Source organism: Chiloscyllium plagiosum, chromosome 9 (genome assembly GCF_004010195.1).
Source record: "Chiloscyllium plagiosum isolate BGI_BamShark_2017 chromosome 9, ASM401019v2, whole genome shotgun sequence".
NCBI classification, from domain to species: Eukaryota; Metazoa; Chordata; class Chondrichthyes; order Orectolobiformes; family Hemiscylliidae; genus Chiloscyllium; species Chiloscyllium plagiosum.
The window spans coordinates 87098507-87115174 of record NC_057718.1 but is presented as its reverse complement, the minus strand read 5'-3'; the positions used below and the strand labels follow the sequence as shown (position 1 = coordinate 87115174).

Sequence of the window (16668 nt, the reverse complement as noted above, 5' to 3'; positions counted from 1 at the left end):
ACTTCCTCCGTTTTATTTCAGATTTCCAATACCTTTGATAGTTTGTACTTGCTAGCTTAAAAATCCAAGTTCATGATATCACCATTTGGAAGATTAACATTTCACTGTCAGTGAAAGGCATCATCACTATGTTGTTTAAAAAAGTTTCTTCTATATTTTTGTTAAATCATTCTTTAGATTCATATCATAGGAACAGGAAAAGACCATTCAGCCCCTTGATCCTGTTCCACCATTCACTGACTTGCCTTTGTCCCATGTCCTTTCATACCTTTGCTTAACAAAAATCTATCTATCTTGGATTTAAAATTAACAATTCGTCTAGCAACCACTGCTGTTTGCTGAAGAGCATTCCAAACATCTACCATCCTTTCGTGTGTATAAATGTTTCTTAATCTATCTCTTGAATGGTCTGGTGCTAATTCTCAGACTATGTCCTCTAATTCTAGAATTCTCATTATCTTTTTCTGCTAATATCTTGAAGATTTTAACCAGGTCACCCCTTGACCTTCTAAATTCTAAGGAAAGCAGGTATCATTTGCATAACCTCTCCTCATAACTTAACCCCTGAAGTACATGTATCATTCTTCTTTTTTGTCAATACAGCCTTCCGAAAGTGTGTGCTCAGGTCTTCTCACAACAGGGTCTAAGCAGGATTGTATAACTACAGCATACCTTCTGTATCCTTGCACTCCAGTCATTTAGATATAAATGCCAGCATTCCATTATTGTTTCTGATTACTTTCTGCACCTGTTTGTGACATTTTAAAGACCATATCTTTTTACATGAATCCCAACTTTCTAGGACTCTCTATGATCAATATGTATGCAGACTTTTGGTAATATTTTAAAGAATGAACAGCAAACTCTTGCAGCTAATTATTTTAAGTACTCCCTTCATCAGATTCTTCTCTCATCTTCACTAAGTGGTGGTATGTCACAACAGACCTATTAGGTTTCAATTATTAAGCACATTAATAAGGACAGGGCTATAAATACTAACAGCAGTGTAACACATATATTTAAGTCCAAATTATATGATGTTGCTTTCCCAAAAAAGGATGAACTTCTTATACCAAATTACTATTCTGCTGAATCAACATCTGATTCTTTACTTCTTAGACAGAGTGAAAACTATAACTGTTAAAAGTTCCAAGCAGATTCTCTCAACTCAACTCGATTGAAAGCAACTGAAGACATAAATGTTTACAAACATTCCCTTGGCTCTTTCCTGTAAGCTAGCAGTATGATCTATTCATGCAACACCCCGTATAGGTCTAGCCAGGAACACAACATTTTACTGTAATTATTTTTTAAACTCTGTCCATGAAATTTTCATTCAAGATCAGTTTCTCAATTTCCCCCTCCTTCATAGCATGAGAAGGGGGAAGGAGAACATTTATCAGGAAACAAAACAAAACTGCTACAGGTTCCCTGTTCCTTCCTCTCCCTGGTGACTGGAAAAAAAAGAGAAATTTCTGCTTAAGCTAGAGGCATTTATGCCAGTCCATTTGTAGGTGCATATAATACTTTACAAAATGACGGAAAACGAAGGACATATTTGTCCTCCTTGGCTCAGCTGGTAGTATCTCATCAGAAGATTGAGTGTTCAAGCTTTACTGCAGAGACCTGAACACAAAACATAGGCTGATATTTCCAGTATAGTTCTGAAGAGATGCCGTATTTCAGGTGAGATGTTAAGCTGAGGCCACGTTTACCATGTTAGGTGAATGACCTAATTTGTAGGTATTAGGAGCGAGGTTAAAGGAGTGCACTATATCCCTAACATCTTAAATATTCTCCCTTTCCCCTTCTCCTCCTCTTTCAAGTTCACACTGTTAAACTTCCATTTCACTTTCCTGTTCAAGCTGCTTCATCTGCAATTGCATTTTTATTAACTCATTTGGCTCAACACAGGATTTGAATTGTGTTTCTTTTAACTTCAAAGTGTGCTATCAGCCCAATTATGACTGCTTTCATAGATGCTTTTTTCTAAACCTTATCAACCAATTCATTAGCTTAACCCTGGTTATTCTTCGGAAATCATCCAGGATACATTTTTTTTTCACCAGATATAGCTTAGCATCTGCCAAAGCCTTTTTTGATATAATAATGCATAAGAAATGAATTATTAGTATTCCACTCCCAATTAAACACTGTCTGTGGGGCTCTTGTGGAGTCCCTATCCCTGAACCAAGAGACCCGGGTTCAAATCTTACCCGTTCCAAAGGTGTATAATAACATCTTTCTGAACAGGTTGATTAGGGAAAAAAAGTAAATAATAAAAAAAATTATCTGTATTCTGTATCCTGCTGTGAGCTCTCACTTTAATATTGTCATCAAGGCTGGAGGAGTGCATCATTGCTCTAGTTCCTTTACTCCATGGGTCACAATGTGAAATTAAAAAAATACTTTTTCCAGTTAATAGTGGCATGTGGATCCTGATCGATGTATATGAAGGGATGTATTAATTAATTTGTCAATCTTTCTGGAGTCATGTATTTAAACCAGTATGTCTCACAAAACCGGTGACTGAGGTCTTTCTGGAGTGATCATGAAGACTTGTTTATACTGTGAGAGTTTTAAGATTGGAGAGAGTACACCTTGAAAGACATCAGCTTGCTCTTGGTTTAGAAGAATCAGAAATTGCTTAGGAAAAAGGCATAAACTGGAAAGTTTCTGTGAGCAGTTTGTGGAAGACCCGCCTGGGGTCAGATGTAAGAACAGTTTCTACTAGAGAAAGGAGTTAGTTCATAAAGATTAGCAATAGGTTACCTCAATGTAGAGTTTTAGTCTAAAAATTCTAGACCTGAATTATTTGATTAGAAACTTTAAGGAATTATTTGAAGCCAAGAAAATTTAATTTTGGTTGTGTGAATAATCAAGGAAAAGACTATCAAGATGTCAAGACTGGGAATTTAAAGAAACAGTTAAGTGAAACCTATAGGCATTTCAGTATTTATTTCAGTTATTTCAGTATTGTAAAGTGATGGTGTCAAGTATATATGGGATTTTATATTTCAAAATCTTCCAAATTGTGTTAAATGCAAATAGCTTAGTTTGTTCTATTTTATCTTTATTTGTTGTATGTAATAACCTTCTGTTTTATTGTTAAAAAAACTGCAGAATTTTGTGCTTCTCATACATCAATGAAAGTTCACCACATTAAAATATGATCTATCAAGCCAAGTTGTAGACTGGGATCTGACTAGTCTAGTACTAACATTGGTTGGAATCATAACACTAATTTCTTATCATTCAATTAAATAACCAAAAATTTTTGGTTTGTCTCAGTTGTGAACTAGACATCCAGGATATAGCCTGAAAATCTTCCCAAGCCCAGTTAGCAGCTGAAGCATCTTTTTCAATAACTGTAAATCTTTGTTTCATTTCAATCAAAGTATGAGATGCATAGATTCCTGATCTATATCTCCCATCCCTCTGAATTCCCAGTACAGTTGATGATTTATCAGCGAAAACAAACATACTGGTGAGCACACCCATTGCTATGTCTCCATAGCTGGTTGAGGAAAAAATGCCTCATGTCATTGGCACTCAAAAGATGGGTAGGGACAAGGTACCTTCTTAGCCACAGGCAGGAGAGTATGTGTCCATCAGCCACTGAGAACACCTTCCAAATGCAAAAGCAGATACTAAAGCAGCAGGCAGGGTTTGTTGGAGGCGTTGGATAAACTGGCCCAACGAGGACTGGACTCAGGCTGTTTCTACTGCTTGGGCATATAATAGTCTGGCTGCTTGAATGGACATGTTGGCAGCTGCTTTGGACCCAGGTCCAAGCACACTCAATGTCTGCTGAATAAGGTCACACACCTTAGAATCTTAGATTCCCTATAGTGTGGAAACAGGTCCTTCGGCCCAACAAATCCACACCAACCCTCCAAAGAATCTCCCACCCAGAACCCATTACTCTATATTTATCTCTGACTAATGCGCCCAACCTGCACAACCCTGAACACTATGGGGAATTTAGCATGGCCAATTCGCCTAACCTGCACATCTTTGGCTTATGGGAGGAAACCGGAGCACCCAGAGGAAACCCATGCAGACACAGGGAGAATGTGCAAACTCCACACAGAGAGTTGCCTGAGGCTGAAATTGAACCTGGTTCCTTGGCGCTGTGAGGCAGCAGTGTTCATCACTGCACCACCGTGCTGCCCCACCTACACTCTATCATCTAGCTAATGGTGCTCAAAAGAAGATAGGGTGGTGCCAGGAGGCACTCAGCTAGAGTAGGAACCATATAGAGGCTCCAGATGTTTCCTCTCAGGACAATCCAGAGGTGGTTAGGCCTTTCATTTATTCCTTTCTGCTACCCTCAACCTTGTGATTTCAACCCAATGAGGTGAAACTGCATCTAGGCAGGACACACTCAATGCCTAGGCCCTCTCAGCACCAATGACTCAGGGACATATGCCCAAAACTCTAAAACCAACAAACTCTCACCATCCCACCTATGCACCCTGGGATTGCACCCAGATATCGAGGAAGAGAAAGAAGAAAACAACCTTCTGAGGGCACATATGCGGCACAGCTAACACATTATTGGAAATACATCATTATATTTGTCAATAAATGTGCACTTTTCATCATCAGCTGCATGCTCAAATGTCATTTGAGCCACAACTACAAGAATGAAGGTATTGAAGTTAATGATCCCAATCATTACACAACACTTTAATCCTGTCTAAAAGATTGCTTTCCTTTCCATAGCTTCCAAGCTAGCATGAAAGCCTATCAGTATTGCATGGGGGAACATCAGATGTTGTGAAGGCTGTCAACCATTAGTAATCTGAACCTTTATGAAACATTGTGAACCACGTATAAAATTCTTAAGGTACACTTGCAGTTGGGATTATATAGTTGATGCTGGACTCAGCAGTTTGAAGATGTACATTCAGTGAAAGATGACTTGACATAACTCAGTTCTATTAAACAATGTTCACATGAAAGCATTTCCTGCGCTGCTCTGACTGATGCTGCTTAGCTGTCAGATGCTGAATTTACTGCTGTGTCCAAAGAACATCCGCATAGAGTCATACAGTCATACTGCATGGAAACAGATCTTTCAGTCCAACCAGTCGATGCCGAACATAATCCCAAACTAAACTAGTTCCACCTGCTGGCTCCTGGATCATAGCCTCCAAACCTTTCCTATTCATGTATCTATCCAAATGTATTTTAAATGTTGTAATTGTACCCACATCCACCAATTCTTCAGGAAGGTCATTCCACACACAAACCACTCTCTGTGTAAATAACTTGCCCCTCATGTCTTTTTAAAATCTTTCTCCTCTCACCTTAAAAATATTCCCCTTCGTCTCGAAATCCCCGTTCTATGGAAAAGACAACTACTACTAACTCTATCTATATCCCTCATTATTTTATAAACTTCTATAAGGTCACTTCTCAACCTTCTACACTCCAGTGATAAAGTCCTAGCCTATCCAGCCTTTCTTTATAACCCAAACGTTCCAAACCCGGCAGCATCCTGGTAAATCTCTTCTGAACGTCTTTGGCTTAATAATATCCTTCCTATAACTGTGATCAGAACTGGCCACTGTATTCCAGCAGAGGCCTCACCAATGTCCTTTACAACCTTAACATGACTTCCTAACTCCTGTACTCAAAGGACTAAAAAATCAAGACAAGCGTGCTGAATGCCTTTTTAAACACCCTGTCTCTTTGTGATGCAAGAATTATGTACCTGCATCCCGAGGTGCCTCTGTTCTACAACACTACGCAAGGCCCCATCATTAACTGAATAAGCCCTACCCTAGTTTGTTGTACCAAAATGCATTTATCCAGACTGAACTCTATCTGCCATCTTTTAGCCCATTTATCCATTTGATCAAAATCCCTTAGAAAACCTTCTTCACTGCCTACTATGCCACCAAATTTGGTGTTGTCTGCAAATTTACTAACCAAGCCTGCTATATTCTCATCCAAACCAATTATATCAATGACAAACAAAAGAGGTCCCAGAACCGATCCCTGGAGAACACTGTTGGTGACAGGCTTCCAGTCCGAAAAACAACCCTCCACCACCAATCTCTGCCTCCTGCCATTAAGCCAATTACGTATCCAATTGGCAAGCTCATCCTGAATCCCATGTGACCTAACTTTACTAATTAGTCTACCATGAGGAACCTTGTCGAAGGCTTTATTAAAGTCCTAGTAAACGACGTCTACTGCTCTGTCCTCATCAATCTTTTCAGTAACTTCATCAAAAAACTCAATTAAGATTGTGAGATATGATTTTCCTCACACAAAACCATGTTGACTATCCCTAATCAGTGTTTGCCTCTCCAAATATCCATAAGTCGTACCTTATATAATCACCTCCAATAATTTACTCACAACCGATGTAAGACTCACAGGTCTGTAAGTCTCTGGTTTCTCCTCACAGCCTTTCTTAAACAAAGGTACAACATTAGCCACCTTCCAGTCATCAGGCACCTCACCTGTGGTTATAGTTGATGCAAATATTTCTGCACAGAATCTTGCAATTTCCTCCCTTACTTTCCACAACATAGGTCCCGTCTTTGCAATGCTGCAGATCTCATAAAATTCCATCATCCATTGCAATGTGTCAATGTATCCTCCAGTTATTTGAAAAAGAGATTCTGAGGATTTGTCTGGACAGTACCATTATGAAGTCCAGACACGACTTGCATGAAAATCTGATGTTGAAGGGGCGTGCTAAGTCCCTGTTGGTTCCAGTGTGAAGAAGTTTAACATTGCAGATATACTGTATAGTACTGAAGGGCATTCTAACCTCCACATCTGGGCAGAATATAGTGCCACTACCCCTATCTGCACAGTATTCCATGGAAGATAATTGATTGTGGTTCTCTACATCTTTGCCACATCATAAGGGTGCCTATGGCTGCCAGCTCTATAGTAGGGGTAGGTTCCATGTCAGTTGGAGGTTAGTACTAGTTCTGGGCTTGCAGACACAGTACAGCATACGCAGTCCACTGGGATGATCACAGCTTCTATGCCTGACACCACTAGGGACAGGTTTAATGAAGTTTTACATGCAATATTAGAAACAAAACAGTTCCTCAGTAATGTGATCATTCAGCAGTGTGGCACATAGATAAAATTCAAATGTTGGGACAAGCAATGACATAGTTAGTAGAATGCTTTTACATGTTGGTTGCACATTGTTACCCTCATTCACACATCTGTTGCTCAAGCCTACAGTAGAAGATTTAATTTCTCCTTATCTCGCTATACGTTCCAACTGACTCACCATTGTTCATGTTATTCAGAGATTGGGAAGATTTCATCCATTGAGTCAACTTCTTGCTTTACCTTTTGCAAAAGTGGGTGAGGAACCTCTCCAGTGCAAACAAACACACAAGCTTTTATTCAGGATGTAAGGTGATGCGATAAGTTGTTTTTGGCTTTCCAAGCACATTGAATAATTGAGGAAGTTCAGCTCTAAAATTTACAAGGTGCCAAACCTTGTAAATTAGCAGTAAATCTGTCCATGTTGTTCTGTTTAAAAATGGACAATCCTGATTCTGGGTTACACGTATGGTTTTTCTGATTTTTCTCTTTTTATATTGAAGTGTAGCAGTCACTTGTTCCATGATTTAAAATTCCTTATCCAATGAATTTTACACATGTTGGTTGAATGTTTGGTTGAATCCAGCTTCCAGAACACAATCTAAGTCTGTTGCCAAAATTTATGCACTCTAGCAACTTAGAGTTCAGCCATTAAACTCACCCAGGTAGATCATCTTTAACTCTTTAACAAGTTCAGTTCATTGAATTTTGTTAATCATTGTGCATTTCTGTTTGCTTCTGAAATGTAAGCTTCTTGCTGCAACATATTACTTTAAAATGATACGTCTTTTAAAAAAAAGTCTGTGGTATTAGTGGGACAGTATTTATCCCAATGCTGCCTTTGTCTGTCTCACTATTAACTCTGGGTAACACTGTAGTTATAACATTGATACACTGGTGGCTACTGTGCTACCAGTTTGTACGACCACTGTAACCACATTTTCACTCCAGAACTTAACAATTAGCAATATGTCTCCATGTCACCTTGAATTTCTGTATAATTCTATTTTCTAACTTCTGCTTGTCTGGTCAAATGAAATGCCTTTAACAACACTTCTTTAATGCAAAAAAAATCTAATAACATTTCTTCTAAGCCCATACAATGATTTGGTCCCAGCTGAATTCTTCCTTTAAATTAATACGTTCACAATTTCCTATCAGCTGATATAAATCATTAATCAATTAATCACCACTTTCTCCAAAACACTGGGTGAGCTTATTTAATTTTGCCTACTCAATAGTAGTGTTGATTGAAGGAGACATTAAATATGTTAATTACTTGCTCATGTGCAATTTCCTCATAAATCACTTGTCTGAGCAGGATATGATGTGTAAAACCTCTAATTGTGTGCAACAAAGTTATGACCTGCTTCTTTCTGGGCGTTGTAGTTAGCTCCAATGTGGTGTGATATCTTGTAAATCTGCATTGCTAGTTCAGCCTGATGTGAGTCTGCAACTTGTTCAAAAAACTCAGGTAATGAAAATTATATCTCCATTCTAGTCTCCTTCCTGTTGATGCACTCCATGTGTTGTTTGACGACAGGCTGTTATTCCATACTAAAACATTACAGCGCCAGGGACCCGGGTTCAATTCCCGCCTTGGGCAACTGCCTGTGTGGAGTTTGCACATTCTCCCTGTGTCTGTGTGGGTTTCCTCCGAGTGCTCCGGTTTCCTCCCACAGTACAAAGATGTGCAGGTCAAGTGAACTGGCCATGTTAAATTGCCCGTAGTGTTAGGTGCATTAGTCAGGGGTGAATGTAGGGGAATGGGTCTGGGTGGGTTGCTCTTCAGAGGGTCGATGTGGACTTGTTGGGCCGAAGGGCCTGTTTCCACACTGTAGGGAATCTAATCTAATCTAATCATTATCGGCCCCATGCAAAAGGGCCTGCCCTTCCATTGACGACAGGAACGCCAGCAGGGTCCAAGCTGAAGGTGTCCAGTAGGTGGAACCCTATTGTAGACCCAGGGATTGAAGCCCAATCATTTTTGATTCCTGATTTGTTCAAATCTGACTTTGAGACAGGAAGGATTAGTTGAAAACTAGAATTAGAAAAACTTAAATTTGAAACTGCTCAAATGAATAATAATTGCAGGAATATGGACTTACTGGAAACAGTTGAAAAAGTCTTCATAATCAATCCAATTTTCCGTGCAGCTGACTCTGTACTCTAATGGTTCATTAAAATCATGATCTGCGTTTATCATTAAGCCGAAACTCTGCGATAACTGGTTGCTTCCAATGGGATAGGTGGATGTGCTATCTGAAACATATCAGTTTAATCGTTAAGTAAATAAAAGAACTTGGAAGATTATGCATTGTTATAATTTCTCAAAGTACTTTGTAACTGATTAATTTATTTTGAACTGCAGTCAATTTGCATGCAGTAACATCACTGAAATGACAAGAAGTGGAATCACGTTAAGGAACTTTGGATGTGACGCTGAGAAAATTCTTTCAAAATACCACCCGGGAGGTTTCATACCTAGCTGAAATGATAGGCAAGTTTAATATTTCATCCCAAAGCTATTATTTCTCAATGAAAGACAAACTTTGGTAATGGAGATAGTAGATCCATTGGTTACAATATTCCAAAATTCCCTGGACATGGGAAAAGTTGCGGCGGATTGGAAAAACGCTACTGTAACACCCTTATTCAAAAAGGGAGGGAGACAATATGTGGGAAATTATAGACCAGTTAGTTTAACATCCGTTGTTGGGAAAGTATTAGAATCAATTAACAAGGAAGCAAAATCAGGACATTTGGAAAGTCAAAACGCTATCCAACAGGTTGTTTGAAGGACAGATCATGCTTGACTAATTTGAGAGAGTTTGTCAAAGATGTAACAAGCAAAGTGGATAATGAGGATCCTGTAGATGCAATATAACTGGAGTTTCAGAAGGTGTTTGATAAGGTGCCGCACACAAAGGTTAATTCACAAGGTTGGATCATATGGGATTAAGGGTATTTTAATCGCTTGGATGGGTGACTGGCTGATGGACAGAACACAGAGAGCCAGGATAAATGAGTTTTTTTTCTGAATGGCAAGATGTAACTAGTGGGGTGCTACAGGGTTTGGTCCTTGGGCCCCTGCTATTTACAATCTACATTAATGACTTGGATACAGAGATAGAAGGCTCTTTAGCCAAATTTGCAGATAACAAAAATAGGTGGGATGGTAAATTGCAATGAGGAAAAAAAAACCTTATAAATGGACAGATAGGTTAGGAGAGTGGGCCAAAATGTGACAGATTGAGTTTAATGTGGGTTAGTGTGAGGTCATGCATTTTGGTCAGAAAAATGGGAAGATGACTTCTCTAAATGGAAGAGACTTCAGGATGCTATGGTACAGAGGGATCTGGGTGTCCTTGTTCATGAGTCATAGAAAACTAGCATGCATGTACAGCAGATAATAAAAAAAGTGAATTGGTTTTTCTCGCTAAAGGAATAGAATATAGAGGTAAAGAAGTATTGTTATAACTATATAAGGCATTGGTGAGACCACAACTGAAATATTCTGCACAGTGGATGCTTCCTCTTTTGTGGATGTTGCAGTGGATGCTGGGGCACTGAGTAAATTTAAGGAGGAGTTAGACAGATTTTTAATTGGTAATGGGTTGAAAGGATCTGGAGAGAAGGCAGGAAAATGGGAATTAGGAGCATATCAGCCATGATGGAATGGTGGAGCGAACTCAATGGGCAGAATGGTCTAATTCTGCTCCTATATCTTATGAACTTATGATAATGAGCTGGTACATCAGCCTAAATTGTGTGATGAATTTGAATCCCCAGCCTTCTGTGTTAGATAGAGGGCTATGAATTGAGACAAGCTGAAATTGTAGCATTTAAGCAAGAAGAGCTGATGTTAAGTAACATCATGGACCAATTGCTACAATGAAGTAGTAGATTTAGCGCCCAACATCACCTTTTGTGACAATTGGCAGGTAATGGGTCTGCATTTTGGTACTCACTTTGCCATATTTCTGGACCCTTGATAGAGGAGTTTAAAACTAGAGGGCATATTTTTAAGGTGAGAGGAGAAAGTTTTAAAAGGGACATGATGGGCAACTTTTTCCACACAGAGGGTCGCTCCAATGTAGAATGAACTGCCAGAGGAAGTGGTAGATGCAGGCACAGTTACAACATTTAAAAGACATATGAATACAGAAATATGAATCAGAAAGATTTAGAGGGTTATTGGCCAAATGCAGGCAAATGGGAAACCTTGTTGGAATGGACAATTATTCTGACGGGTCTGTTTGACATGCTGTATGATTCTCTGACAGGGGAATGAGAACCTATGCAAGAAGTCAAGGGAACGAGAAACAAAAACAAGAACAAAAGACAGAAAGGGGGGAATAAGAGAAATGATAGACAGAGGAATCAAAGGTTAGAATCAAACAATGCCATGGCTAGAAAAAGTGGGAATGGGACAAAGAATGTTAAAAAGACAAGCCTGAAGCTTTGTGTCTGAATGCATGGAGCATTTGAAATAAAGTGGATGAATTAATTGCACAAATAGATGTAGTTAGGATTACAAAGATGTGGCTGCAGGGTATCCAGGGGTGTAAGCTGAATAACCAAGTGTATTCAGTATTTTGGAAGGAGTCAAAAAGGAAAAGTGGTGAAGTTTGCATTACTGGTTATAGAAGATACAAACACAATATTGAGGGACGATATTAGTTCAGATAATTTAGAATCTGTGTGTATAGATTTGAGAATTATCAAGGGGCAAAACCATTAATGAGGGTGGCATACAGACCACCAACATGTAGTGGTGATGTTGGGAAAGGCTTTAAACAGGAAATCAGAGATATGTGCGACAAAGGAACATCTGTAATTATATGTGACTTTAATCTGCATATTTTTGGGTGAATCAACTCAGTCAAAATACAGTAGAGGAGGAACTCGTAGAGTAGATATAGGATGGTTTTCTGGACTAATACATTGAGGAACCAACGAGAGAATGGGCCATCTTTGATTAGGTATTATGCAATGAGAGGAATAATTGGAAATGTAGTTGTGAAGAACCCCTTGGAGATCAGTGGCCAGAATATGATGGAGTTATCATCAAGATGGAGAATGAAGTAGCTGATTCTAAGACTAGGTTCCTGAATCTTAATAAGGGAATCTACGATGGTATTGGCTATAATAGATTGAGAAGTTTCACTGAAAGGAATTACAGTGAATTGGCAATGGCAAACATTGAAAGAGCAAATGCGTGAACTAGAAAAATTTTTTTATTCCTGTTTGGCGCAAATGTAAAAAGAGAACAGTGACCAGACGAAGCATTATGAGGAACATTAGAGGTAGTGTTAGAATGTGGTGATGATGCTCCTTTAACAAGGTTAGGTTGTCCTTGTTTTTTTTCTTTCAGGGGTCGTAAAGACACAGACTCCGAAATGTCTGGGGTTGATCCATTTAAAAATGCTATCAAGTTTTTTTTTTAGAAAAGCACTTGTACAATGAAAGGTGAATGGCCAGTTCGCCCAGCTCAGCTTTTCTCTGGTTTGGTTTTAGCAGTCTGGCTGTTCACAGAAAGCAGCAGTCAGTTTTGAGGCTGCTGGTCCAAGAAACAGCTACATGGAAGAAAGTGTTCCATGCTGAGTCCCTCTGCCATTTCTCTCTCTCGTAAGACCCTGTGTTTGATTTTTCCTTTTGTGCCAAGGGTGCTTATGGGGATTGTTCTAAGCATTTGGGATAATTTGTCGGGTTTTCAGAAAGATTAAGTTATTTGGTATTCTGTTCTCTTTTGTTTGTGTTTCATTCGGTAAATCTCATAAATAAATTCTGTTTTGTTTTAAGCTAAGTGGTTTTACCAGCTGCATCTCTCCTGGAATATCCACTTAACACCTGCCTAAAACAACAAGCAAAGTTAGGGTCTGGGCTACTTTCTTGAAATGTTTTGAGAGGGTCTGACCTGGTCCATAACAAGATGCAAAAGAGATGCATAAAAATTGGAAAGTAAAATCAACAGGTTTGCAAACAGTTTAGAAGTCAGCAAAGGATGATGAAGGATTGATTTAGAAGGGGAAAATAGAGTGTGAGAGTAATATTGAGGGGGACATAAGAACTACTTGAAAATTTTCTACAGATAAGTAAAGAGAAAAAGATCGAGGAAAACTAATATAGGTCCCCTACAGTCAAAAGTAGGATAATTTATAATGGGAACCAAAGAAATAGCTGACGATCTAAATTCACACTTAGCTTCTGTCTTCAGAAAGGAGTAGTATGAATAACATACCAGAAATGATGGGGCAAACAGGGTTTAGTGAGCGGGAGGAATGGAAGTAAATCTGTATTATTAGAGAAATGGTGTTGGAGAAATTGATGGGATTAAGGCTGTTAAATCCTAGGGCCTGATATTCTACATCACACAATACTTAAGGAAGTGGCCCTAGAAATAGTGGTTGCATTGGTGGTTGTGTTCCAAGATCTTTAATTCCAGATCACATATAAAATTTGCAATTTAGCTTCCCATAATCTTTCAGGCCCAACTTCCAATGGAGAATCCACTGTAACTCAGGCAGTGCAGCAAACCTTGCAAAGAGCAACATAAGGAATTTTTGTAGAAGGTAATTCCATTTTTACAGTATTAATTGCTGTAATCCAGTAAGTAAATAAAGGTAAAGAGTCTCAAAGCTCTTTGACAAGCTACTGAAAGAAGGCAAGTGGAGAAGGAAAGTGGTTGAGATGGGTGTGAGTGAGTGAGTGTGATGGCAGTTGAGTGAGTGATGAGTTTGAGAGGCAGGAGGATTGGGTCTTTTTTAGGTGACAAGTGGATCACGAGGTAGGGTGACGTGGAGTGAGGGGGTGTGTAGTGGTGTGTTGGGTGCAAGGATTAGTTGCCTGGATGTGGGGGGGTGGTATTGGGGGTAGGTGGGTCTCAGTATGCATTAGGAAACCAACATTAAGTTGTTCTGGGTTGAGGGAGAGGTTGGAGAGCAGGGTAGTTATCCAGGAGCGAGAGCAGGTTTCAGTCCCTCTAACATTTCCACGCTAATTGTTCAGGTAACTGTATCTCTCCAAAATCTCTAACTCAGTGTAAGAGGCTTTTCAGAGGGTTACAATGTCAGTTAACTGCCCATCAAAAGTTGAAACTTTCTGGGCAACTACTATAGTGGTTGTAATGAGGTCAGCTAGGTGGACCTCATAGAATATGAGTTCCCTGATTGGGGCTTTAAATCTGGTCCAATCAAGCAGTCCTAGCAGGCAGATGAAAAGAGGAATGTCAGAGCTTCTAACACTCTGACAGCTGCCTTGGAAAAGGCAGTAACAGGATCAAGGACTTTTCATGTGTAAATAAGGGGTGACTTGGTAACAGGATACCAGCCTCTGTGGAGTTATTTCGGTGGTGACCGGAGTAAAACTTGATCCTGAAGAAACACGCTCGCAACAGTTGTCTTTGAGTCGGGATGAGCATTTCTTATATCATGCCTTTGTTTGGGAAGCTTGACACGTTCAACCCTTATGTCGGGGACTGGGCCCAGTATGTGGAAAGAATGCATTTTCTGTCAATTGGAGACCAACTTTCTTATGATCCCAAGCCTCCTCTAATTCTAAGATGCTTTTGTTTTTACTCAGCAATTCGAGAGCCAGGGGGATCTGTATCAGAAGTTTTATGAGGTTAAGAAGACTGGCAGATGCATGTGACTTTGGTTTAACCTTTTAATGAGACCTGAGAGACCGTTTGGCATGTGGGATTAATGACTAACTGTGCAAAAATGCCCACTAACTGAAGCCCTACTGAACTTCTTCAAACAGGAGGTACTACTGGCTTCATCATTGGAAAATGCGACACGTGGAGCATATAATAGAAGTGGACATCCTCACCAATCCAACAGAACTTAGGGAACACCACATGAGTGAAGGCAATTGCATTGCCTCATTCTGGACATATCCTGAACAGAGGGTCTCTAGGTCAGCATAACAAAATCCTGAAACAAAGCCAATCCTCTGTTAAATGGTTAAAATTTTCTTCAGGATCCAGGCCAGCAAGCCATTCTTGTAATCCTAAAGAGTTCTGTTAGACTTAAATTGAGAAAGAAAACTTATAGACTGGTATCCAGGAGTGTATCATACTCTGGAAAGTCCACCAGCACCTGGTTTGGACGAGTTAAATTGCTTAGCAACATGCAAATCAGACCATTCAAAATAAACACTTGGTTAAATGGTCATCTGCTTCTCATGGAGGTTGATACCGGTGCACCCATATCAGTGATTGCAGAAACAGTCTTTAACACACTTTCCTCTGGGCTCCAGCCCTTAAGTTTGTACAAGATCTCGGTTAGGCTGAGATCCTATACTGGGGAATGTTTGCAGATTTAAGAGTACAACTTCAGTTCCAGTCCCTTACGAAAAATAAGTGGTTCAGTTACCACTGATTGTAGTAAAAAGCTTGGGCCCATAAATAATGGAATAAAATTGGTTGCAAGAGACTCACTTAGATTCGCTCAACATTTTTCAATTAGAAAATGACTATCCAAGTGAAGTCCTAATTAAATACCCGGACATCTTCCAGGAAGGTCCAGGGATTATCAGAGGATGAAGACCATCTTGCTAGTTGAGAGGAAGTAATTCCACAATGCTGCAAGATCTGCCCAGTGCCATTTGCCATATGGGCAAAAGTAGAGGTAGAAATCAGAAGGCTGGAAAGTGAAGGAATCATCAAACCACTCTGGTTTGCAGAATGGGCAGCACCAATCGTACCAATTTTGAAGCCTGACAGGTCGTTTGCCTTTGTGGAGATTTTAAATAAACATTAAACCACTTTTCACAGCTGGATAGATACCAAGTCCCTCAGATAGAGGGTTTGCATGCAAAGCTGGCAGGGGATGCTGTCCTTCACAAAGCTGGACATAAGCCACATTTGCAATTATGTTTGGACAAGGATTCCCAGAAGTATGCTACAATTAATACTAAGGGCTTGTACCAATATGCAAAACTGCCATTTGGAGTATCATCAGCCTGTTCAATATTTCAATGGACCAGGGGGAATATTTTGCAAAGTCTACCTCAGGTCCACTTTAGAAAACTTGGACATAGTACTAAGGTATTTTTCCAAGGCAGATACTTGCCTTAGAAGGGGAAAATGTGTGTTCCAGGCGCCCCAAATGGGCTACAGAGTTGACAAGACTGGGTTACACCTGTTGGAAAATAAAGTGAGGGTGATAAAAGGTGCCCTGGCTCTCAGGTATGCAGGAGCTTAGGTAATTTCTTGGGCTGGCAAAGTATTACAGAACGTTCATACATAACGTGACATCCATCCTGGCACTTTTACATCAACTCTTTAAAAAAAGGGTCAGCCTTAGAAATGGTTGCACAGACAAACCCAACCTACAGGGAAGTAAAGAAACAGTTATTGTTGAAACTTTATTGCTGGAACAGCACAGCAGGTCAGGCAGCATCCAGGGAACAGGAGATTCGACGTTTCGGGCACAGGCCCTTCTTCAGGAATGAGCAGAGAGTGTTCAGCAGGAGAAGATAAAAGGTAGGGAGGAGGGACTTGGAGGAGGGGAGTTGGAAATGTGATAGGTGGAAAGAGGTAAAGGTGAAGGTGATAGGTCGGAGTAGGGT

At 39.8% G+C, this 16668-nt stretch overlaps 1 protein-coding gene across 1 annotated transcript in view; it reads right to left on the bottom strand.

Annotated features, from left to right (window-relative positions):
• The window catches only part of adgb (androglobin), a 261632-nt gene that overhangs the window by 115369 nt on the left and 129595 nt on the right, over nt 1-16668 (bottom strand). The window contains exon 19 of the mRNA XM_043696854.1: nt 9201-9354. Coding sequence (XP_043552789.1) covers nt 9201-9354 — 154 coding nt within the window. The remainder of the gene's footprint in view (nt 1-9200; nt 9355-16668) is intronic.